Source organism: Cydia pomonella, chromosome 1 (assembly GCF_033807575.1).
Source record: "Cydia pomonella isolate Wapato2018A chromosome 1, ilCydPomo1, whole genome shotgun sequence".
In the NCBI taxonomy this organism is placed as follows: domain Eukaryota; kingdom Metazoa; phylum Arthropoda; class Insecta; order Lepidoptera; family Tortricidae; genus Cydia; species Cydia pomonella.
In genome coordinates, this window is record NC_084703.1 from 29,600,533 (window position 1) to 29,626,185 (window position 25,653).

The window sequence follows — 25,653 nt, forward strand, 5'->3', positions numbered from 1 at the left end:
TATTAGATGGCGCCTCTTTTTGATATTTAACAAATTGAACACATATCAGAGGGCCTACCGCGAACCACGTTCGACGTGTTGCCTCTCTGTCGCACTTCTACATTTGTACGTAAGTGTGACAGGGAGGCAACCCGTCGAAAGTGGTTCGCGGTAGGCCCTCTGTTGCCCCCTCCAGACTATGCGCGTGAATCGCGGCGCGACTTCGCGGAGCGAACATACCGCGACGTTGACGTAGACTCCACACTCGCACAACTTCACGGCGATTTCGCAGTTTGGTTCGCGGCAAGATGGCGCCGAAGCGTCAGCTGAGGGCCTACCGCGAACCACGTTCGACGTGTTGCCTCTCTGTCGCATTTGTAAATTCGTGTGTAAGTGTGATAGGGAGGCAACACGTCGAACGTGGTTCGCGGTAGGCCCTCTGATCGAATTTAGTTTGCGGCAAGGCACAGGGGGCCTACCGCGAAACCCCCAATTCGCAAATTGCGGGGATTTTTCTCTTTTACTCTCACTAAGATGTAATTAGAGTTACAGAGAAAATTTTTCGCGGTAATAGCCCTGATTCATACTGGGAACTGTCAAATTGATTTTTGGTTCGCGTTCGCGGCTTCGCGCCTCGATTCGCGCAAAATGGCGTTCTAAAAACTTAATTATGTGTCGAAACATGGCAGTAAATTTACGTCGCTAAAAAGTTTTCTTTGACAATACACCTCTATTTCAAATTATCTTTGCCATAAGCAATAGTAAAGTCTCAGAAGAAGAACAAAGTTTTGTCCTTCTTCTGAGAGTAAAATTTACGGTGGGGGATAAAAAAAATGAGACTGTGACAAGGTCAAATAATCATAGCGCTTTCTTTAAGTTCCATAAGAGCATCTCGGTCGGTCATCTGCCAGCTCTACCATTTCATCTCTATACTTATTGTACCTCTTTGTTACATTCGCGTTCGGGTTTTCATTTCATTACAAGCCATATGAAACGGCTACAACCGCAAAAATCGAAGTTCGTTAATTGCGGGCATTTTTCTCTGTCACTAATTACGTCTTAGTGAGAGTAAAAGAGAAAGATCCCCGCAATTACCGAATTTCAGCTTCCGCGGTAGGCCCCCTGATATCAGCGGGCCTACCGCGAACCACCTTCGACGTGTTGCCTCCCTGTCACACTTACGTATAAGCACCGTACAAGTGCGTCAGAGAGGCAAGACGTCGAACGTGGTTCGCGGTAAGCCCTCTGACATCGGATCCGTTCGTAAAGGCTAGTCCTGGGGGCCTACCGCGAAAACCGAAATTCGCAAATTGCGGGGATAGGCCCCCAGGTGGGAAAAACGCAAAATCAAATCCTGAAAATAATAATGCATGTACTTATATATGAATAAAGCGGCAATTACATCCACCCTACCCCATATCGGGCCTGATAATCGTTTTCCGTTTTACGGAATGTCAGCACATCGTTAGCAATATTTGAAATTTAAATAATACTTTGTCTCTAATTGCCAAATATGTGAAATGTTTGATATTTTTGCAATTCAATCATTAAAGAATCCTTGGAATCAATCATTGAGTGTGGGTGTAATAGGCACTTGATTAAGTGTGGATGTCATTTACACTTACACTTTACGTCGGTGGTCGGTACATCATGGTCGGTACTGACGTCATGCCCGAGGAAGATAGTTTTCCGTTTCACGAAAATGGTTGGTTAACAATTTTGACATGTAAAAAAATCTCGAAATGTTTTGGGGCATGGTTGCCGAACTGAATGAGTTAGAATTGGATTGTCAAAAGTACTGAGCTAAAGCTGGATTATACGAACTGGCAACGAATTTTTTTTCTGTTTATAAACATACTATAATCACCTTAGAAATGGATTCAAAGAACAGGCGTATAATTTATAAAGTTAATGATAAGAAAAAAATAGATCATGACGAATTAATAACAAAGTGTTTTGAAATCGGTTCAGACGTGGAAATGAAAGAAATTCCCCTAACAGGTGAAGAATATCTTCTAAAAGTTATGACTGAACGTGCTAACGTTGCTGCAGTTACTGTGTGTGATAAAGACATTACGCAGTACGCCAAAAACCAATCTCTGTTTTTCAAAGAGGTAACAGAGATTTTCGCTTTTATTTCGTTTTCTACATGTGTGTTGTAATGATTTTATACATATATTTTATATCAATGTCACAAAGATCTAATCTTCATATCGACATTATTTTATTCTAACACATTAAAAAATTTCAGCCTCCTGGGGCGAAAATCGCACCAGATAAACTTAAAACTACTATAGAATGGCAAAAAATTCAAATAGCAGACTTCGCACAAGTTCGGACTTCTATGGCTATGATAAAGACTAACCTTTTAGAGAAAGGAATTGGGAAAAAAAGAGTGAAACCAATAGTAATTCAAGACCAATCACTTGAAGGTTGGAAAGTATTTTTTGTAGACCATGATTCCACTATTACATGTATGCTGGGCTTTAGCCCTGAACAGTTGCACACAGGTTTAGAAATGCTTACAGAAATCTTGAAGGAGGTTCCACCCGGAGACACTATAGATCATAAAATAGGTAAGAAGAGTCAATGTTTAGGTATAGGGTCTAACCTTGGAGGATTAAAAAACTGGAGACACCTTGACTGTAATTTTCTGTACAAAACAGTCTGCCAATTTTTGCAGGGGAGGAGCAATGTGTGGCTATTTCTATGTAATGTACAAATAGCCAATGTCAGATAAACATCAGTCCATACAATTCATATGACCATTGGCCGAGCTTTTCAACAGAGGGGTAAGCTCTTAAAGGTGTCTCCAGTTGTTAAATCCTCCAAGAGTCTAACACTTTTTAGAAAAAGGTCACATGTGAACATTATAATTAAAGTAATGACTCTGGTATGTACATTGTGGGCCCATATAACCTGACAGATTTTTGCCATCCATTCCAGAGGTCATAAGTAGTAATAAGTGTGTGTGTGTTTTTATGCACACAACACATTATGTCTTTTTACATCTTAGCAAACAAAAAAAACATCGCAACAAATAAATAAAGGTATGTTATTTTTACAGTTTAATTTTGCGAGTTTCCTTTAAAACTTTAATATCTATCAGTAGGTATGTCTAAACCAAGTTACATAGTGGCAGGAAGGCAAGGAGACAATATTGTATGAAAGGATGATGTTACGCCTCCATACAAGTTTGTTCCAACACTCGCTAAACATGGGTGGTATATTGTTAGGCTTGAAACATGAAATAAAAGTCCCAATAGTTATTTTTCTACGATTTTGAGGGCCATGTTAAATATTATTATGCCTTTCTACAAAAAAATAAGGTGCCATATGTAATGTAAACATATCAATGACATTACGCATTTATTTTGTTCAAGCAAAAATCTAATGAGTTGGTGTTACATATTAATAAGACATAACATGCAAACTGGAATAGAGTATAACAGTCCTATTATAGCATCAAATGTGAAAAGTAATCACTTAAGTAAACATGTTTACTTTGATTCCAGAGAGAGAAGGAATACAGTAACAATCACAGGATTTTTAGAATAAATTCGATAACTTATCGGTATCTGACTAGATATCCAGCTTCAACCCAAAAAAAGTTTTAAAAACAATAGTTTGTCTAAAAGGCAGTTAGTAATGATCTTAATTTATTTCAAAGTAACTAGGATACTTAAATTGTAGTTTTATAGTATACATAATTTATAAAATAATAAATAAATATTGGCTGGTTTCGCAGTTACTTAATTGGTCGTCGGCAATGCATTAAGGTGAATGATTTTCGCTCTACCTGGTGCGACACGTTGGCCGGCGTACCGGTCTCCCTTACTATTTTCAATATTCATAAATTCCATCACCACAAATCTTACTTCACACTATCACCTGTATGCCAACGACCTTCAAATTTACTCGCAGGGTAAAACTGAAGATCTTCCATCTGTCATTAGCACTATAAATTACGACTTGACGAGAATCTTACACTGGAGTCTTGGTTTTGGCCTCAATGTAAATCCATCGAAAACGCAGAGTATTATTTTTGGAAGTTCGAAGCTGCTATTGAAGACCGACCTTAATACTCTACCTCCAATTTACTTTGATGGCGTTGTAATTAACTACTCCCAGCTAGTCAAGAATTTAGGAATTCTAATGGACAATACCCTATCTTGGGTACCTCAAGTGGGCGAAGTAGGCAGGCGGATGTTTGTGACAGTGAGCTCCCTTACAAGACTGCGAAATCTTCTACCTATTCCGACCAAAATTGCGCTTGCTCAAACTCTCCTTCTCCCAATTTTAGATTATGCTGACGTTTCGTATCTTGACCTTACAGAGGAGCAAACTTAATAAACTTGAGCGGTTTCAAAATATTGGCATTCGGTTCATATTTGGGTTACGCAAGTATGATCATGTTTCTCATTTTCGTTCACAACTCAAGTGGCTTCCAATTCGTTATCGTCGTAATTTTCATAGCTTGTCCCTCTGGTATTGTATTCTATTTCTTCCTACAACTCCCCGCTATCTTAAGGAGCGTTTCAGTTATCTTAATTCTGTGAGGTTGTCACGTAGTCTGTCTCTTTCTGTCCCATCCTCTTCTTCAAAATTTTACATCAAATCTTTTACCTTTTAAGCAGTTCGACTCTGGAACTCCTTACCTCCAAACATTAGACGCGCTCAATCTCTTGCTGTATTCAAAAAACTACTTAACCCTTTTCCAGGCCGCACCAATCTACAAGGTTTTCCCAAAAAAGCCAAATATATTGCTGACAAGTAACATTTCCTGAAAGTGTAATCTAATTTGAACCTTAAATCGGAATGCTAAAGTTGAAATTCTAATGGCGCGTATGTGGTCGATAAATCTTACTATGCCTGGAAAAGGGTTAAAGAACATAACCTATCTCTCCCTTAGTGTTTGAAATACATAGTTATTTTTAACTCTGTGGTTAACATGTTGCTGTTATATGTTGGTATATTTTGGTTTGTCTGATATATTTATTATGTATGTTTATGTATGTCTATTTTATTTTCTTATGCGTGTATGTTTATTGACCTAAATTGTGTGTATAAAAGTAGGCTTCATAACGTTTTTTTGCAACATCTACTCTTTTTGTTTAGGTAATTATTTTCGTTTCTGCTACCCAAAGGTTGTCTGGAAGAGATCGCTCTTTAGCGATAAGGCCGCCTGTTGTCTGCCTCTATCACTAATCAATTGTTTTTCTTTAAGCTGTATCTTTTACTGAGGTATGCCAATAAAGAGTATTCTATCTATCCATAAAAATATATAAATAAATATTATTAGACATTGAAAGAAAGAAAGAAATAAATTATTTATACTCTGATATCAATATCAAATGAAAGTATTTAATAACATTAATTTACTCATTATATAATCTATAAAACTTAGTCTATTTAAATCTAAGACTATGACTAATCTAAACACCTCGCGCGTATGCTCGCTGTGTGGAAATATAGAAATATATTTATTGCAAGAACATAGTGTAAACGCGCATGTAACACCTCTAGAGTTGCAGGCGTCCATAGGCTACGGTGACTGCTTACCGTCAGGCGGGCAGTATGCTTGCTTGCCACCGTCATGGTATAAAAAAAATGTGTTTATACAATCGGTGGTCTTAGAATAAAAAGTCCTTATGTTCTACCCTATGAAAGGCATGCAATATAATATAAAGCAAGCATCAAGCAAACATGCCAACAATACAATTTAAAATATAAACATTTACCCCTTATTCATAAACGTGTACTAAAGTTACGATGCCGCTAATAATCGTTTATCCATTTCCGACGTATTGGTATGATGGAAAGGGACAAACGATTATTAGTGGCATCGTAATTCGTAACTTTAGTACACGTTTATGAATTAGGGGGAATAGAACATAATTATGTATCGGATGATAAAAATTACTAATAGGCCATTATTAAATAAAGCATCAGATTAGGAAAATAAAGTTAAACAAGTCAATTTTAAAATTATTGCATTTAATAAAAAAAACGGACCGAATGGACCCGGCTTTAGCCTCAACAAGACCATCGTAAACATGTAAGACGTCAATTTAAGAATAAAATGTCATTGATTTTATGTATAATGGTGTGGTTTGTTGTGTTAATTTGGTTTAATTACTCTTTTACTTATTTTCGCTACTAAGATGTCCGTTGAAATCTAATTTATGTATGATATTGTTAGAAATATTAAATTTATGCGTCAAGAAAACACCTTTAAAATATGTTGCGTTATATGGGCCCACGGTGTATATATCCTGTTTTCCGTATTTAAGGTTCAAGTACAGAAAAAAATATCCCGCTTGTAAAGAAGCAACATAAAATTAGCTATATGTATATTCCCTTAACTTTGCGGTCGTTGCGGTATCTACAGGAAAGACGTGATGAGTTAAGCATATTATAAAATGTGTATGACCCTAACCTCCAACTTAATGTTTGCAGATCAGGTTTTGATAATCTACTGAAGCATCATTATTAAATACAATTTGCAGGTCAATGGATCTATGCTTTCTTGGCATGTTCAAGACACCCTCTACTTTCAGAAACTGTTAGTCTCTTGAGAGATCTTGCCAGAACTTGTGCTGAAATAAGGTTTGTTCCATATTCTTCAGTTACTTGAATGTGATAGTTATATGTTTGTCAATTTGTCACACTAATACGAATTATAGAATTGCAACACCTAAATAATAAAAAAATAAAATTGCAACAAATGGGGCGGGCATATTTATATTGTATTCACATAGTTGTTGCAACCTCTCAACAGATATATATTAATATTGTATTAATGAGAGGAACTGATGATACCAACTTGCAGTTGGAACCGTTAATATTGGTGTTACAAAGGGTGTAGCAGGATAGCCTAGGAAAAATTGCCCCCAGCGATTTTGGGCCGCAACTGTAATCAAACGATGCCTTTTGGGGAGTTTATACTCTGCACAAAGTTTCATCCCTCTGTTACCCCCTGGGGGTGAAAAACACCCGATTAACCCCAAAACTGTTTTAATTATTTTTTCCTAAACTATGAAAGTGACGAATTTCAAATTTCGTACAAATATTAATAAGACTAAAAGCTATGTGCTAAAAAAATATTAACCCCCTAACCATTGAAATTCTTGTAAAAAACAAAATAAAAAAAGAATCAACCTGTATATCAAGTTTGGCTCATGGTACCACACCATTTTTTTTTTCAAAAATGAACCAGTTTATATTCTACATGATACAAAAGTTTCATGGACCTACTCCAGAAGGAACATTGCGAAATTAATATGTATTGGCTCTTTGGTGCGTACTATTCATTGAACTCCCACTAAGAGCCTTGCATTATTAATAAACAATGGCTTGCGATCGGACCGCTGGCGCTGCTCGTGCCCGATTTGAAAAAGGTGGGGATAAAGAAGTATGAATCAAACTCATTTGTATTTATAAAAACATTTTTAGGGTTCCGTAGTCAACTAGGAACCCTTATAGTTTCGCCATGTCCGCCTGCCTGTCTGTCTGTCTGTCTGTCCGAGGCTTTGCTCCGTGATCGTTAGTGCTAGAATGCTGAAATTTGGCATGGATATATAAACCAATAAAGCCGACAAAGTCGTACAATAAAATCTAAAAATTTAATTTTTTTGAGGGTACCTCCCCTACACGTAAAGTGGGGGTGAATTTTTGTTTTTTGATTCAATCCTACAGTGTGGGGTATCGTTGGAAAGGTATTTCAAAACTAATAAGGGTCTTCAACAAACATTTTTTGATTAAGTGAATAAATTCGGAGATAATCGCTCCGAAAGAAAAAAAAAGTGTCCCCCCCCTCTAACTTTTGAACCATAGGTCCAAAAAAAATTAAAAAAATCGTGGAAGTAGAGCTTAAGAAAGACATTAAATGAAAACTATAGCGGACATGATCAGTTTAGCTGTTTTTGAGTTATCGCAAAAAGTTTCCCCTTCATAGTAAAAAGACATACTTTAATTAGGTACTGATTATGCAAATTTGCCTATTTGTTTAACTCACGTGAAAGGTACCGTTTCATCCCTTGGTTAACAATTTACTATACTTTAAGCTCCATTTTAGCTTATTGTGACGGAAGAGTAACTACGGAACCCCACACTGAGCGTGGCCCGACATGCTCCTGGCCGGTTTTTTTAAATTATTTAGTTTTCGGGTCCGAGACGTTGCGTATTAAGCATGATACGAGTATAATGATTAGTAGCTACGAAATAGTACGTTTATTTTAATTTCGCAATGTTCCTTCTGGAGTAGGTCCATGAAACTTTTATATAATATAGAATATAAATGGGTACATTTTTGAAAAAAAAAAAATGGTGTGTGTACCATGAGCCAAACTTGAGATCCATGTACAAATGAGTTTGATTCATACTTCTTTATCCCCACCTTTTTCAAATCGGGCACGAGCAGCGGTCCGATCGCAAGCCATTGTTTATTAATAATGCAAGGCTCTTAGTGGGAGTTCAATGAATAGTACGCACCAAAGAGCCAATACATATTAATTTCGCAATGTTCCTTCTGGAGTAGGTCCATGAAACTTTTGTATCATGTAGAATATAAACTGGTTCATTTTTGAAAAAAAAAATGGTGTGGTACCATGAGCCAAACTTGATATACAGATTGATTCTTTTTTTATTTTTGTTTTTTTTTACAAGAATTTCAATGGTTAGGGGGTTAATATTTTTTTAGCACATAGCTTTTAGTCTTATTAATATTTGTACGAAATTTGAAATTCGTCACTTTCATAGTTTAGGAAAAAATAATTAAAACAGTTTTGGGGTTAATCGGGTGTTTTTCACCCCCAGGGGGTAACAGAGGGATGAAACTTTGTGCAGAGTATAACCTCCCCAAAAGGCATCGTTTGATTACAGTTTCGGCCCAAAATCGCTGGGGGCAATTTTTCCTAGGCTATCCTGCTACACCCATTGTATTAGACACACTTGCTTATAAAGCATAGTCACATAGATTTAGCAGAAGTAATAGCCCCTTTATTCCCAAGAGAGTAATGCAATAACCATGTCATATGAGCCAAGAAGCTTATATATTATAAGTCAAATATTTATTTAAAATCAGCTATAAACCATTTATAAACAAGTTCTACCGCAAAAATGCTCATGTTTATTATTTCGTTTCTTTTGTTAATGATTAATGATACTAAATGTGTACCAAATTTTAATCCTGGCTCTATGCTGGATGGGTTTCTGCCTTTCATACATTTATGTCTCATAATATACAAAGTGGCCGACGATGGCTGTTTTACCATATTTAACACTAATGAATACCCCTACAACATTATTATTCCTCGCAAGTGTGACGAAAAACATTGTATGTGGACCGACCGGTCTGGCCTAGTGGGTAGTTACCCTGCCTACGAAGCCGATGGTCCCGGGTTCAAATCCTGGTAAGGGCATTTATTCGTGTGATGAGCATGGATATTTGTTCCTGACCATGGAGCTTACTGTGGGATTTAGTTAATTTGTGTAATAATGTCCTATAATATTTATTTATTTATTTATTCATTGACATATATATTTAAGGACGGGCCTTAATGGCAATAAGGATAGGGCCAGTACAGCGGTGTCACGCACACGAATTCGAGCCAATGGCGCAGTCTCACGCCACAACGCGATTGGTTGATGAGTTCGCATCAAGCGCGCGATTGGTCGCAACTAGATGCGTTAGACTGCACGATTGGATCGAATTCGTGAGTGAAACCACTGAACTAGCACCATTCTTAGTGTCCGTAAGGCTCGTCCTTAGGTATATGTCAATGATGTCAAACATAGGAGCATAGGAGGTATATGTATTGTAAACGCGCGCCGTAAAAAAATCTCTACGCGCCCTGCCATATGCATCAGGTTTCTATCAACTCGTTTAACAATTTTGCCCATATCTCCTCTATTACACAATGCACTATTTTTTCAGGTCGAATATAGATCAAGAAGAAGAAGATGCGTATATGAAGGCAGCACCTATGAACCTCTTTATTTGCATAGTTGCAAGGTACTTTGAACAATATGATTTAGCAGATTAATTTTATTTTAATATGAACCTGGAATATTGTGTTTGCTTGATACAGATTTTATAACAGTAGTTGTCACTCCGGTATACAATACTTAACAGTATGTAAGCAATTTCATCACACATTGATAGAAAGAGTACCTACCCCTTTATGTGGATAAGAATGCAATCAGAAAACTAGGTTTTGTAGTCCGTAACTTCTGGTCCCTGTGTCCACAGGAGTTTATGCTATTAAAATTACATTGACATTCGTTTTTGGATTAAACACAGCCGTTTTTCACCGATGTAATCAAAAAGAGTCCAGTCCAGCCGAATCTTGAGCTACCTTGAGACTACGAATGACTTTTTTCCAAGTAATTGGCCATATAATAGTGGATTCAGGATTTTGGTTTGTGAGGTGCTTGAACGCAATGAGTGGAGGTTGAGATAAGGACCCCAAGATTTCCAGTGAACTGTTTTTTATACTACGAGTATTAGCTTTTAGTGCCCACCCTGAAGCGCCAATTACATCCATACTTCTCGATATTGGTCCCGAATCCTGATGTTGGCCTGATTATCGTTTTACGTTTCACGGAATATCAACACATCGTTTACAATATTTGAAATGTAAATAATTCAATAGTATTATGGAATCTAGACACGCGGTAGCGTGTCCAGCCAAGTTCAAAAAAAGGAACTGGTGACGCAACCGTGTGTAATATTACACGAACCATTTCGAGCTACTTTTGACCCCTTCACAACTTGAAACCTATTTAACCTACATACATGAAACTTGGCACATTTATTTAAGCTCCTTAGTTTGTCTAATTGTTAGTTGCCTGAAAATAAATGACATTTAATTTAATTTAAAATACAAAATCATTTTTGACTGACTGACTTATAGATCAAAAACCTAACCCACTTCTTACTTTACGTATACGCTATTATATTTGTCTATGTTACTTTTCTAAAAACCTGTCGTCAAAAACTAGCCAAGTTAAATCCTTTAATAATTTCAGGATTTTCTACACAGCACAGAACTTGGCACCCATATAGATCTCAATTTTTTTGTCGGCGAGTCAACAACGACATATATTCTTAATATTGAACTTGGCTCTCATTTCACATTTATGTTTTTGTTGGGATATAATAATTACATCAATAAATTGCTCTAATAATTAGCTTAAGATAAACCTATATCTAATACCTGTCTTACTATTCATTAGTGCTTGTTGCTACGTCTACATGAATAAAGTATATTAAATTTGAACTGAACTTGCATATTAACCATTTTTTTACATTTCAAATATTGTTAACGATGTGCTGATATTTGGCGAAACGGAAAAATAAAAATACTCTTGCTCGGGCCCGACGTCGGGCCTGATAACAGGCCTGAAGGCCTGATAGCGTGGATGTAATAGACCGCGAAACAGGAAAGTATCAATCCCCTCCCGGGCGAAAACTCGTATAGTGGTTAACGGCTATGTAAGATGAACCTTCGTGGACGACAGCTACCGCTCCGTTGGTGGGATGAGGAATGGCAGCCACCAAAACACGTAAAAAAATTGCCATCTCCTCCCGTTTGATACTGTCAGATGTTATTTTTAATTTAATAAATCGTCAGCCGGTTATATCGCGGTAGCAAGAACGTCAGCTTGTCGCATGAACATGTGAAAAATAACCGCTTTACCTTTTTATGATAGCAATAACAAATCATGAAACTTTTCATGTAGCATTTCATCAAGTGAAACGACATAAACCGTTTACGCAATTTACACATTACGCATAATTTGCGGACATAAAGTGGTAAGGCGCGTATTTTTTACATGTTCATGTGAAAGCTGACGGTCTTTTCACCGCGATACAACCGGCTGACGGTTTTTTTTTTTAATTTAAAACAGCATCTAATTTATCATCTGACAAAGTATCAGTTGGGAGGCGATGACTGACGAAATATGATCCTTGCCCGCGGTGTATAATTGGCTCTTGACTGTTTATACTTTGCACCAACGGTTTCTGACCAAACTTCGGTTGAAAAGTTACTTAACAGTTGCTAAGCGATATGTCCCATAATTTAAAGTCATGAATACGTCTCCCGAGGTTCCAAATAGTTTCGTTTGTTCTAGGCTTTGAAATGCATATTGCATCTACCCTTTAATATATCTCTCACAAGCGGATGACCACTAATCAGTTACGGACTGGAAAGAGTACATATTACCAGTGTTGGCCGAACGTTAATTATAACGAACGGTTACAGTTTACGGGTCAGTTTGTAATGGTAAATTTCAATATTTTCAATTCTAATTACGTTAATTTCTGTATCCTAACCCAAGCTCTGTCAATAAGAACTGTCTTTGGTTTGGGGAATATCGGAGAGCTGTCGCATAGATGTTCTAGCCAGCACCTGCAATCGGTCAGCGTCTCTGGGGAAAGGGAACCTTCCCCCAGAGACCTTCTTCATACGTCGGAAACCTTCGCATATTGTTGCTGTCCGTTTGAAGGTAGCGAAAATTTAGCCTTTGGTAAAGCACAGAACGATACGAAAGTTAGACGCCCTAGGAGCCATTTGTTCTCCAGCTGGAAAAAAAATGTTAGCTGGCATTTTCGACAGTTATTTCCTTGTCGCCAAACCTTGGTGCTCGAGAAAAGGCCGATAGTAATCTCAAGGTGGGTCAAGCGACGACTCGGACCTTAAATCCTAGAATTTATCCGTTACTTGGAATACAGCATTGTCATTTTTTTATTTATTTATTATATATTTAGGAAACAAACAGTCTCATATTAATATACAGGGCGTCCCAAGAATATGGGACATCAAGGGAAAGCACCTTTTAAATATCGTAGGTAGGATATTTTGCTGAAAGAAGACTATTTTATTTTTAAAAGTCAGTCTGCCCATACCCATTCCCAGACGAAGCAAGTAATTCTTAGAAAATCTTTAAATGCAGAATTACTGACTTTTAAAAATAACATAGTCTTCTTTCAGCAAAATATCCTACCTACGATATTTAAGGTACTTTCCCTTCATGTCCCATAGTGTTGGGACGCCCTGTATATTAGCTTAAGACCTTAAGTGATAACAACCTGACAGACCTTTATTTCCATTGAAAATAAAATAATACCATAGTTAATAAACAGATCGAAACAGGGAAGGTGTTAGGCATTTTCTTGTCTGTCACGGATACAGGGACTTTAAAACATCGGTAGGTAATAAATGCATGACAAAGTAAGTAGTGAAATGTAATTTATGTTTCATATTAATAATTACTACGTGTTTGTTTCTAGTATAACTTGTTATTAACAAAAAAAAATGCTTTTTCCCACCACGCAAACAAGCATACGGCCCGCCTGATGGTAAGCAGTCACCGTAGCCTATGGACGCCTGCAACTCCAGACATGTTACATGCGCGTTGCCGACCCTTTAATAACCTGTACACTCTGTTACAGTATGGGCCAAAAGTTTAAACAATTGACTATTATTAACTAAGCCCATGAGTGGTTATTTTCAAGTGATTAGAACTGAAATAAAATAATATTTAAAAAAAATACTTTTTAATTTATTGACCCCACCGTTACAATGATCGAATATTTTGTGTCATATAATATGCATACTTGCAAACAATGTTTATGCCATCAAGACCAAGACCTGCTATTTTATTTCGTTAGTCGCGAAATTAGGAATGCCAGGCGACGGAATAGTATCTAATGAGACGATCGAATGCCTGTGATTTCCTTTATAATATCATTTTAATAGGCGGATCCATACAGAGCGAGCATCCTCGCGAGGAAATTTCCTCGCGCAGCAAACGACGGGCTTCGCGCGGCCGCGTGCTCGTGTAAGTTTTGCCTCAGTATGTTTGCCTGAGCCGAGCCAATTTGCTCAGTAAGATGGCGTCCCTCGGTCAGCTGTTCAAAATGATGCTGCACTTATTCCCTGCCGTGGCTCGTGTATGTTTTATTTTGCTTTTCAAAGCAATTCAAAAGAAAAAAGAAAACGAACGAGTCGCTGGAAATTTTGGGTGCAACAAATCTATATATCAATCACGATACGGAAATTGGCTCTTTAGCGTTATAAAATGGAGTCAAGACGAATTTTACGCGCATTTAAAAAAAGGAGTGATTCGACTTGTTGTTGACAAGATCCCAGAGCCGCCAGAACTTACTTATTTTCTCGAATAAAATGTATGAGATAATAGTGTTAGTGTGTAAGTACTTTTAATGTCTGCATACTTGCTATATCGGCTCGATGGCAATTTGTCCGGTACAGGGTGCTAAAGGTTGGTAAAAATAATACTAAGTTTTCTTAATATTCTCATGGCTGATTTTTATGTATGTTTTAGAAAATATCGTTAAAGAATGATAATCAACATTGCCAGACCATTTCCGCCGGCGGTAACTTTTACCAGACGCTTTAAAGCTGTCAAAAAGATATCGTAACTTTACTTATATTCTCAATCTTAATTTTTATATATGATATTCAGGGAACTATTACAAACCATTTTGTAAGTAGCCAGACTAATTGGAGCTGCCCAACCATCCCCAAGACCAACATAAAGTTTCACACAGACACATATAAACTTTATGTGGGTCTGAGGGATGTTTGGGCGGCCCAAATTGGGCCCCTCCAATTGATGTGGCTACTTACAAAATGTAATAGTAATATAGGTAAAAAACTTTAGTAAGTCACCTGTTGTATGTAGTTGTGACGTGTTCGAATAGACATTTGTTTTGTTTGTGTGTGTCTTTTAAACATATATTGTCTATTCGAACACGTCACAACTACATACAACAGGTGACTTACTTAAGTTTTTTACCTATAGTTCCCTGAGTGTCATATATAACAATAAAGAGTGGGAATATAAGTAAACTTACAATATTTTTTTGTCAGCTTTAAAGCGTCTGGTAAAAGTTACCGCCGGCAGAAATGGTCTGGCAATGTTGAATATCAATTTTAAACAATATGTTCTAATACATACATAAAAATCAGCTAAGACAATTTTAGAAAAGTTAGTAATATTTTTATTTATCTTTAGCACCTTTTAGACCGGGCAAATGGCCATCTGGACGATATAGCAAGCATGCAGACATTAACAAAATACTAACACTATATTATCATATACATTTTAGTCATGAGAAAAAAAGTGAGGTCTGGCGACTTTGGGATCTCTTGCTCTATTACACGTAAAACTTAAATGGCAAGACACAAATTGAAGAAAGGTACGTATCACTTTCAGGGAGATGGAGCTTTCCACGCAGCGATATTTAGCGATGGAAGACTCGTACACCAGTCTCCGTCTATTTATTAAATTTAAATTAAACATAAATCCTCTCTAATTCCCCTATTCGTATAGTTGGGATTTCTAGCATAGTAAAAGAATATAAATTTGCAACATTAGTCATTATTTTTAGGGTTCCGTACCCAAAGGGTCAAAAGGGACCCTATTACTGAGACTTCGCTGTCCGTCCGTCCGTCACCAGGCTGTATCTCATGAACTGTGATAGCTAGACAGTTGAAATTTTCACAGATGATGTATTTCTGTTGCCGCTATAACAACAAGTTCTAAAAACAGAATAAAATAAATATTTAAGGGGGGCTCCCATACAACAAACATATATTTTTTTGCCGTTTTTATAAATAATGGTACGGAACCCTTTGTGCGCGAGTCCGACTCGCACTTGGCCGGTTTTCTTCCAATTTGATGTACGGAACAAAATAACCACGCGCACCAAACAAACACGTCCCGACGACCCGACCAGGGGGCCTACCGCGAAAACCGAAATTCGAAAATTGCGGGGATCTTTCTCGTTTACTCTCACTAAAACGTAATTAGAGTGACAGAGAAAAATGCCCGCAATTGACGAATTTCGATTTTCCCGGTAGCCGCCCAGAGCGCGCGGCAAACGTCTGAGGCGCCTTCAGTAAGCCGAAAAACCCGACACCGAGCGGCTCGTCCAAGATCGCGCTCGCCCGAGGAAAACGTGAGCTCTGCCAAGTCTACACTGGCCGTTTTGCGCGTGAGGAAATTGCCTCGCGCGTATGCTCGCTCTGTGTGGACCCGCCTATCCATGGTTCAAGTTTGTTAATCGTAGGTACACATAAATCGGCAAACGTACCGATGCTGAAGTAAATAAGTACTACCGAATGCTCAAATCCATTATTTTTCAATCAAAACAGTCTTGCATATTTATCATTTTTCCGAACAGTATCGTAAATTAAAGAAGTGGGAGATATCGGTGCAGGGTATCTTGGGTTGGTTTCATACCAAGTTTGATTCGCTAAAGCGGGATCACATTGGAACCAGCCGATCTGAAAATATCATAAAATAATACAATTTTAGAGATCGTTGCTGCTCCTCCTGGGTACTGCAACTCGCACCATAAGGAAATATTATAGGTCTTTATTTAGAATTTTTCTAGTGTACGATTCACATCATAGATATGAGCGCCGATTGACATTGTATTGGGAGCGTGCACGACTGTCACGCAACCTAGTGTCCGCAATTCTAGGGGAAAACGTCAATTCACTACATCTTATAAAACTACTCCAAAACTAAAAACTACTGAACGGATTTTCATACGACTTTCATCTATCAATAGAGTGATTCTTGAGGAAGGCTTAAGTATATAACTTGTTAAGGTTTTGTGTAAATTGTTTGAAATATAACGATGTTGTCGGAAAAAATCACGCTGGCTAGGAGCTTTAATCGAAAACGCTGCCTAATCCGTTTGAGCTATAACAACACAATGTATGGTGGGGTTGTTTCTCATTCATAGGTCTACAAAAAAGTCCGCGATGTGAAATGTCTATCTTTTAAGGATAACTTACTATATCCATTCTTAACTTCTAGAAAAAGATCACGTAATATGTGGCATTTGCAAAGCTATTTACATGGATACATTATTAACAATTATCAAAATAAATACGTTAGTTATATTAAGCATTTCATACAGATTACAATGGTCCCTTACACCATACAATTTAAATGAATATTTCAGGAGTAATCGTAAATCAAAGTTTCATTTCGAGCCATATAATTGTACGAAATGTTAAAGACGCTATCCGCAGTTAGTTCAAATTTTTACCACCTTATGCGCTGGGATCGCTTTACTTACCCCCACCACGCACTTCGCACGGTCCCAATAGCCGGCGGCGGCGCGCCGGTCGAAATTGGTCGGCGGCGGTGGCGTGGCCTTCAAAATACCTTTTTTCAAGGGAACAAAAACATTTTTTACCGAAAAACATGTTTTTTGCATCAAAAACTTTAGAAGTTAGGCTCATTTTTGATAATAAGTATAATACCTATGTATGCAGATATTAAGAAACCAATCTACTCAATCTCAATCTTAAAGTATCCGCCAAAATAAAAATAAAATATCATTGAATGGCTCATAATTATTCTTTATCAAAGCCCAAACTTTCCGACCTCGGCGCGTTTCCTTGTGACTCTTGCGAGGCCGATAGCCAAAAGCAGAAAAGTAGAGGTTGGAATCGAACCAAAGGCCAAGTGTATAAGAGAATATCTATCTATCTAACGTCGGATCGAAGCTGCCGTTTGAGCAAAAGCTGGATTTGCGAGAAAAAAAAGTTGCACCAATGCCATGATGGAGTGAGACTGAGCTCCGGATGCGTCCGATTTCATGTAAGACCGAAGAAAGAACTACAGGAGTGCAGAGCTTCAAATGTGATATCAGCTCAGCAGAATATCGAAAATGTATCACCTCTCCTGCTGCTTGATCTTTGGCGCAAGTTGCTGGTATACTTGGATCTTTACGGAACCCCGACCCCGACCTTCAGGCCTTTTATTCCGCCATCGATTTCTCTTTTTATCTCCTTGAAAACTAGGTTGGGCTTCGGATTAGGGACGGCTCTACGTCAAACTTCAAACTTGGCCTTCGGTTTCCTGAGGCTATGAAGCGCATCATCACGCTTGTACTCTTTTGGGTCCCACAAAAGCGTGCCTTCCTAAGCGCTCTGCGCTTTCGGCTTATGGAGGAACTCAGCTTTCGTCTTGCGCGAAGCAAAAATTTTACCTTCGGGCCTTCGCCCTTCGGATTTATACTTAGCTTGGGTCGTTTTGGAACGTAATCTGCTTGGTTTAAAGGTTCCTTTCTATAGTTTTTCGTAAATAACTCGTTAACGGTGGTCCATAGCAAAAAAATGTTCTAATACGCAAATACTCTACATAAAATGGCGTACAAGAAAGATTCCATAGGTACGTTTTTTCGCTAGGAACTAATTGCGTACTTTTCATGTATCCAGCTCAACTATAATATTCTTATCGATGCGCTGTAGTCAACTATTTAAGAATTGACTAATCACGTGCCGCCGAGCTCCCATAGAAAAGACAAAACGGGGGATTGGCGGACTTCGCGTTTACTGAGGTACTAACCCCTTTTCATTAATTATTTAGGTTTTATAATCAAGTTTTTCAATCTCGTACCTTACTCAGCAAGCTTCGTTGCCTAAACACGATACTCGACTGAAAATCTCTCCATTATATCAGGATTGTATAAAATATTGCCTGTCCTACATTTTTAAACTTATTAAACTCAAGTAGAAATATCTATTGTGATAGTAGATTATTTATTATTTTTAAGAATATTGGTAACGGTGTCCTGATGTTACGTGGAACGGAAATGTGCTGTTAGGATGTTAGCATCCGTTAACCGACTTTCCTACGTGCTAAAGTGTCCGGCGACCGCATAGATCTACCAAGCCCTTTTGACCTAGCGGGTTGATGCGAATCGTAGACATACCTACTCGTAATTACTTCATAACATAACAGACATATTAAATATGTTAAAACGGGTCACTCACGTATTTTAAGTCGAAAACGCTCTACATGTTTCACTCCGTTCCGAGGAGTATCGTCAGGAGCTTGCGTTGACGGACCGGCGCAGACTGCGGGCCGCAGCCCTCTGCGCCCGATGACTCGGCGCGGGCGCCGGTAGCGGCAGGGGAGGCGAGAAACAACCCTCGTTTACGGCATTATTATCAAATAATGGGTTGCACACAACACCCACTACGTCTTTCACTAATGGTTCGTCCACACTGTCCACCGACGTAGAACCCAACACAGTTTTCCAACTCGGAGGCACTGACCAACCACAATCACGGTTAAAATTCAGATGACGACTAATTTCGATAGCCTCCCGTACTAAGTACCCGTTTTAACACATATTTAATATGTCTGTGTCTCACGGAAGTTTTGTCATTAAAATACTTCATAACAGTTTAATTCATTGGAGGGTGACGTCTATTCATTTCGGTACTCGCGAGATTTAACGGGTTAACTTATTTCTACATGTCCGTGCGACAACACCTGTACAGTCGACGTCAAAGATATATGTATGTATATATTTCGCCTTATTACAGAGAAGTAAGGTGCAAAGTGTAAATGTATAGACGTCGTCTCGTACTTCGTTTTATATAGCTGACGGCAGCAAACACAAACTCACCTCTACAGATGTTGTCGGTGGCATTCGATAAATATCCGCTGGACCAGCTGGTTTTATAACTCCCTTACGTTTCATTTTATTGAACCTCTGTATAGAACCGTATGCGAACCCGTTGACCCGACCAATATAACAATCAATTAATCTGATAACGGATACATCAAGTCTTTGAATCTGTAAACATCAGTATATAGCTTAGAGTTATAGACCTATTTAGTTAGTCCCAGAGTAAAGGTTCGCGCCGCCCGCGTGATAGTCATTGTTTTAAAGAGAAGTACAAAAACTTCTCAAAATATGCGTATAAATATTGTTTTTACGTTCGCAATAATAGGATGCGAGATACTGCGTTGCTCGCGTTTGAGAGGCGTGCCGGCAATAGATTTTCGTACAACATCGATGGCCTAGGCCGACAAAGTGACCTTAACCAGCTTCACCAGACATTGAAATATACAAATTTAGTTTGAAATATTGAGATCGGCGTGCCGTGCGTGACTTTTTTGACGACCCGGCGGCGACGGCGGCGGCGGCGGCGCGCGTCGTGACGCGGATCCACAGAAATAATTATAATACTCGTACCTATTCCGTGCGCGGATCTCTATCCCACAGTAAGCTCAATAAGACTTGTGTCGTAGGTACTTAGATAACGATATATTCTATAATATATAAATACTTAAACACATAGAAAACACGCATAACACAGGAAAAAATATCCGTGCTCATTAAATTAAAATTAATTTTAAAAAATCGTGATCTAATTCGTTAAGAGCTGGATTATTTTAGTCGAATTTTGTGATTTGTGTGTCCTTGGATAATTTAAATTTAGTTGCGATCCTTTACTTTACCTCTTATAATATTCAATTATTAAGTGTATGTTAACGTGGGTCACTTGATGGTTTAGACATGTAATCTGACCGATTCAGCAGAATTACTAGAATTAAAATATGTTTTCTCAAACTTGCAATGAAATGTTGACATGACTTACTTCAAATTAGGTCCGGGTCCGGATATACTACATATCAGGTGCGAAGAGTGAAGGTTATATGTTAAGGAATTTCATACAGCCTTACACACCTAAGCCTGTCACACAGGCAACCTTCTTTGGTTTTTAAACGTCAAATTATGGCGCGTCTTGGCATTCAACCATAAAAAACCTATAAGTAAGTAGAATTCTGCCAGCCCATTATGCTTTCTTCTTTTTTGTGTTTGTTTAATATTATTCTAGGGTTACCTAAAGGGGAACAAACTTTTTTATTATTTTTGCGCTACGACGCACGGTTTAGGAGATACAGCCCTATAAAGTTTTTTTTTTAGTCATGCAGAAATCTTTATAGGGCTGTATCTTTTAAACCGTGCGTCGTAGCGCAAAAATAATCAAATTTTCGTTTCCCTTTTAAGCCATTACGCTTTTTTTTCTTCTTTTGATAGCTCCAAAGAAGAAAAAAAAAGCGTAATGGCTTGCGTTGTAGCGCCAAAATAATCACATTTTTGTTCACGCACTGAATATCCTATCACATTAGGACATGAAACAATTATCATCTATTTTTTTTATTATTATTATTTCATTGCAAGTTTGAGAAAAGCACTATACAAATCTCGGCTAGAAACGGGGTTTCCGGCCGCGTATCCCTAGTACGGCCGAGCGTAGATATGTACTATTACCATAACTAGAGTGAACAGAACCCCTAGTGTACATTTATTCGATTTCGTGACGTGACGTACGCGTTTGCGTTAAGTCCCATTTAGGTACTATGGGAATAAGAAACAGCGCGTCAAGCGGAACGTTTTGGAAACTCAAAATTCCATACAAAATGAGAACGCAAACGCGTACGTCACGTTGCGCCATCGAAAAAATGTAGACTAGGGGTACAGTTGTCCACTAAATTAAATCGTGAGACAAACTTCAAAAAATCCTTGACGTCGTTCCGCTGAAAAAAATGGCCGGCGCCGCTGTCCAATAGGTACCAGCAGTTTTAGAGACCCAATACCATGCCCAACAACACACTAATAATTGGTAGCGGTTTCCGCGGCTGTAAACTATGTTCCCACTGGGGAGAGTAGAGTGTATATACTTACCTACTTAAGGTTAAGATATGTAAGTAGGTATAATGTAACAGTTAAGTACTGTCACAAATAATATCATTGTTTGATTATTGTTATAATTTGAAAAGGACATAATTGTTTTTATCTCAATTCTATTGTATTGTGTATTAGTAGGCATCGGGAGTTCTTATCGCATGGTAAGACTAATAGCGAGCTATGGAGTCGAACTTAGCAATAAAATTCAACTCATATTCATACTCATTCATCTGTTTAATTACTGATTTTAATTTTATAATCATGGACAAGAACATTGACAAGTTTTTAAACGATCCTTTAATTTTATCTTTGAATATATAAATATGACAAATAAGAATAATGATTATTTTTGTATTAATTATATTAAGAAATTTCATTAAAAAAAAATTATATTAAAAGTAATATGAATATAAATTAATCAATACAAAAAATGGTTATTCTTATTTGTTCTATTTGTGTCCTGAAAGACAAAATTAAAGGATCGTTTATAAACTCGTTAACATTCTTGTCCTTGACTATAAAATTAAAATCACTAATTAAATAGATGAATGAGCATGAATATGAGTTGAATTTTATTTCTAATGTCGACTCCATAGCTCGCTATTAGTCCGATGCCTATTCATTAGCTTGGACATTTGAATGCCAAGTGTATCTTTACTATACTTACGGAAGGGTGAAGGAAGGAGACGGAACCGTCACGAGATTATAGTAACGAAACGAACCTTGCAGGGTACTCTGCAAGCGTGATATTCTGGTCACTTTATATTTTAGGAAAACGTTGTCATACACAATATTCTTATTTTAGTACATTCTTTATAATAAGACCATAAAAATAAGTATCGTAATGATAGCTATTTGGACAATTTTGGGCTGGCTCTTCTTTTAGTCTAATCGACAGCTTTACTTTTTACTTAAAGGCGCACAAGGTAAGGTAAGTAACGAACTAAAGAAACCAAACCTACTTACCGTACTTTTTGAGCTTGATATTTGGGTAATTTTATATTGCGGGAATAAATTGTTCATACACTTTGGTACCTTACCTTCTCAGGGCAAGTAGAATGACTTATTATGTGTTGCATCAGAAGTTCAACTAGTTCTTTACACTCTGGTTCTCTATATCCTTCCTTTATAAGATCTCCTATATAGTTTTGTGGACCATACAGGGTTACTCCGAAAAATTCCATAGTAAACGTATAAAAAACGAATTCCTTGCACTTTATAAAACTGATAAAGATGACAGAAAAACAATATGAAACATAGTTTTTCTGTCAATTGATATTGACATTGACACTGAAATACGTGGCCTTTAAACATCCTTTAAATACCAACCAAAAAGTATAATAGGTAAGGTCAATGCGGCCAAATCCAGCTACCTGAAATTATTAAAACTGTATTCCCATTCCCACACACAATACAAATGGAATGAATGCTTCCCATCTGTGACCATCTCGGGTTCTTCCTATATTTTTATTATATTACAAATGCCTATTTTGATAGTTGCTATATTGAACGGTTAAAATTCTAATTTGTGAAATTAAAAATCACAATACATAATATTATGTATTAACTTGTGCCCTATTCCCGAGTAAAACTAAGCCGATTTTCGTTACGCAGAAATTAATTACGCAGAGAAGGCGTTTGGCAGAACATTGATACGCAGATTTAGTTTTTGTGGAATGATCGGTTGGTAACCGTCACAATTACCCGAGAAACAATTGGTTAAAACACGGAAGGTAGAGTGATCATTTGGTATGCATTTGATATCAGCTGACCGCAGAGCCCTAATCATTTGCAAGAATAAATATGTTTTATTAACCTGCGCAATTACTTAAGTATTTGAATTTTTAACTTATGGAGTCTTAGAAAATGTAAACGTTCAGAAATGTTTGTACTTACAATAGGTGTCTAAAAATATTGCCGGCTTTTAATTTAATGAATAGCCGTAGGAATTATTTTTTTAAGGGCAGGTAGATACCCAAGTGTGTATCCTCCTGTGTGTGTAAGCTTTATTTCCCCTCCCCCCACCGGGGGGCGCGCACAGGTCGGAATACACCTTTAAAACTGCTAGTTATTACAAGTTTTTATTTAACTTGTTAAAAAAGGTAAATATTCAATCCGGGGTAGACTCAACATCAAGCCATCAAGACTGGTTTGGCGCGGTTTCCCACAGGGATCTGTATTGAGCCTTTACTGTACAATTTAAACACACATGCCCTGAGTGGGTTTGTTTCTGGCTGTCAAGCACCTTCATATGCAGATGACCTACTAATTTAATCCTCAAATAAAAACCTTGATTCTACCTGTGTGCCTATCAACAACTCCGTACAGTTTTTAAATTATGAATGTAATTTTTTTTTCCAGTAGTTACTACAAAAATTTTAGTTTTAATTAGAGTTTAGCTCGCTCGTAAGGATCGAGGAAAAAAAATCTAAACTGGTTCACTGCGAATGTCCGCGATTGTACCTATATACCTACCCTATTATGTAACGTCAAGTGCTGTTATCAATATCATGCAGTTTCGATCGCGATGTTGTAAATTTCTCCTCGACTTTCAACTCTCATTTCCGGCTTTTGTATTGTTTTGAGATAATAATCAATCAAATGATCTTCCTAAAAATAGGTAGAGGAGATCGAGAGTATCGAGAGCTTTCAAAACATTCCCAGCAATAGCCATAAAATACTGAGTTTCCCCAGATCATGATAGGTATTTTATACCCGTTTTATAAATAGTTTTTTAATGTTCATTTATTTTATTGATTATGTTATTATATTCATTAATTATTAATAAAATAATATATTTTATTATTTATTTGTACCTAGTTGGTTATTAAGTTTTGTTACTCGATTTGCAACCTCTTTATTTCCGTTAAAACATATGCTACCGAAAAAATAAAAAATGACATAATGTGGTGGATTTGTGAGCTATAATTTATAGTACCTGGGCGACCGAGCTTTGCTCGGTTATAACTATTTATTGTAACATGGTGGTGTATAGGTGGTAATCTTAACTACATTTTTTTACTAAATTAAACTTGTCTAAAACAATAAAAATTAAAAAAATTATATATCAACTTGAACATATAAAAAAAAAACAAAAGTTAGTCACCGGGCGAGATTCGAACCCGTAACACTGGTTTAGCAGTCCCCGTTTTAACCCGCTGGACCAGACGGACAGTGGCCGGTAACACGAAATTAGCGACCATATTCTGCGTCGAAAGAAAAACGCATGAAAACTCGAAAACACGCGTTTTCCCAAACATAAGACTAATCTAGATCGACTGTATACCCCCAAAAACCCCCATATACCAAATTTCAGCGAAATCGTTAGAGCCGTTTCCGAGATCACAGAAATATATATATATAATTGCTCGTTTAAAGGTATAAGATACCACACATAACGCTCATCTCGTCGTATCTATAATGAAACGCCAAACATGATTTGAAAATGAATGAAAACCTAAAAATCAACAAACAATTTGTTTATCGCACAATTAATAGATACAAAGGATACAATAGTACTCAGAGCTTCGATGACCGCAAGAGGTCCGGAAGACCACGCACCGTTCGGACCCCAGCTCTAATAAAGGCAGTGAAGGCGAGAATTGCAAGAAACCCCGTCCGGAAGCAAAAGTTGTTGGCAATACAGAATATGTATACTATATCTGATGTCTGTAAAGAGAAGCTCCCTAAAAAAAGTTATCAATGATGACCTTGGACTACACGCTTACCGTTACCGCAGACAAAAAGGTCATTTGCTTAATGGACGATTAAAGACTATGAGGCTAGAGAGAAGTCGCGTGCTATTGAAGCGGTTCGCACAAAATGGCCACCGAAAAATACTATTTACAGATGAATTTTTTTTTACCATTTGAGTGTATGAATGTGTATGCAAAAAACAGTCAAAAGGCGATTGCGGCTGTTCCGAGAGTGCAACGAGGCCATCATCCCTCTTATGTCTTTCAACAGGAGTCAGCTTCTGCACATAAGGCAAAAACAACTCGAGCCAGGTTTCGAAGGAACAAAATTGACTTTATTGCCCACGAAGACTGGCCGTCCTCCAGCCCGGACCTTAACCCCCTGGATTATGCCATATGGCAGGTTATTGAGGAGAAAGCCTGTGCTAAACCCCA

At 37.6% G+C, this 25,653-nt stretch overlaps 2 protein-coding genes across 4 annotated transcripts; one reads left to right on the forward strand and one right to left on the reverse strand.

Moving 5' to 3' along the window:
- Positions 1–1,752: 1,752 nt before the first annotated feature.
- On the forward strand, positions 1,753–24,451 carry LOC133519285 (gem-associated protein 2). Of its 3 annotated transcripts, XM_061853314.1 has the most exons (5): positions 1,753–2,093; positions 2,231–2,555; positions 6,489–6,588; positions 9,917–9,994; positions 23,138–24,451. In XM_061853314.1, exons 1-5 carry the CDS (start codon positions 1,854–1,856, stop codon positions 23,142–23,144), a joined length of 750 nt encoding a protein of 249 aa, XP_061709298.1. In that variant the 5' UTR covers positions 1,753–1,853; the 3' UTR covers positions 23,145–24,451. The 3 variants fall into 3 exon arrangements, with proteins under 3 accessions (XP_061709298.1, XP_061709289.1, XP_061709307.1); XM_061853305.1 differs by lacking the exon at positions 23,138–24,451 and having other exon boundaries at positions 9,917–12,567; XM_061853323.1 differs by lacking the exon at positions 23,138–24,451 and having other exon boundaries at positions 2,231–2,411; positions 9,917–12,567.
- LOC133519302 (uncharacterized) lies at positions 16,135–23,009 on the reverse strand. Its single transcript, XM_061853335.1, has 3 exons — positions 22,564–23,009; positions 19,451–19,621; positions 16,135–16,298 (listed from the first exon to the last, which is right to left on the reverse strand). The coding sequence occupies exons 1-3, from the start codon at positions 22,705–22,707 to the stop codon at positions 16,158–16,160; spliced, it is 456 nt and encodes a 151-aa protein (XP_061709319.1). The 5' UTR covers positions 22,708–23,009; the 3' UTR covers positions 16,135–16,157.
- Positions 24,452–25,653: the final 1,202 nt, after the last annotated feature.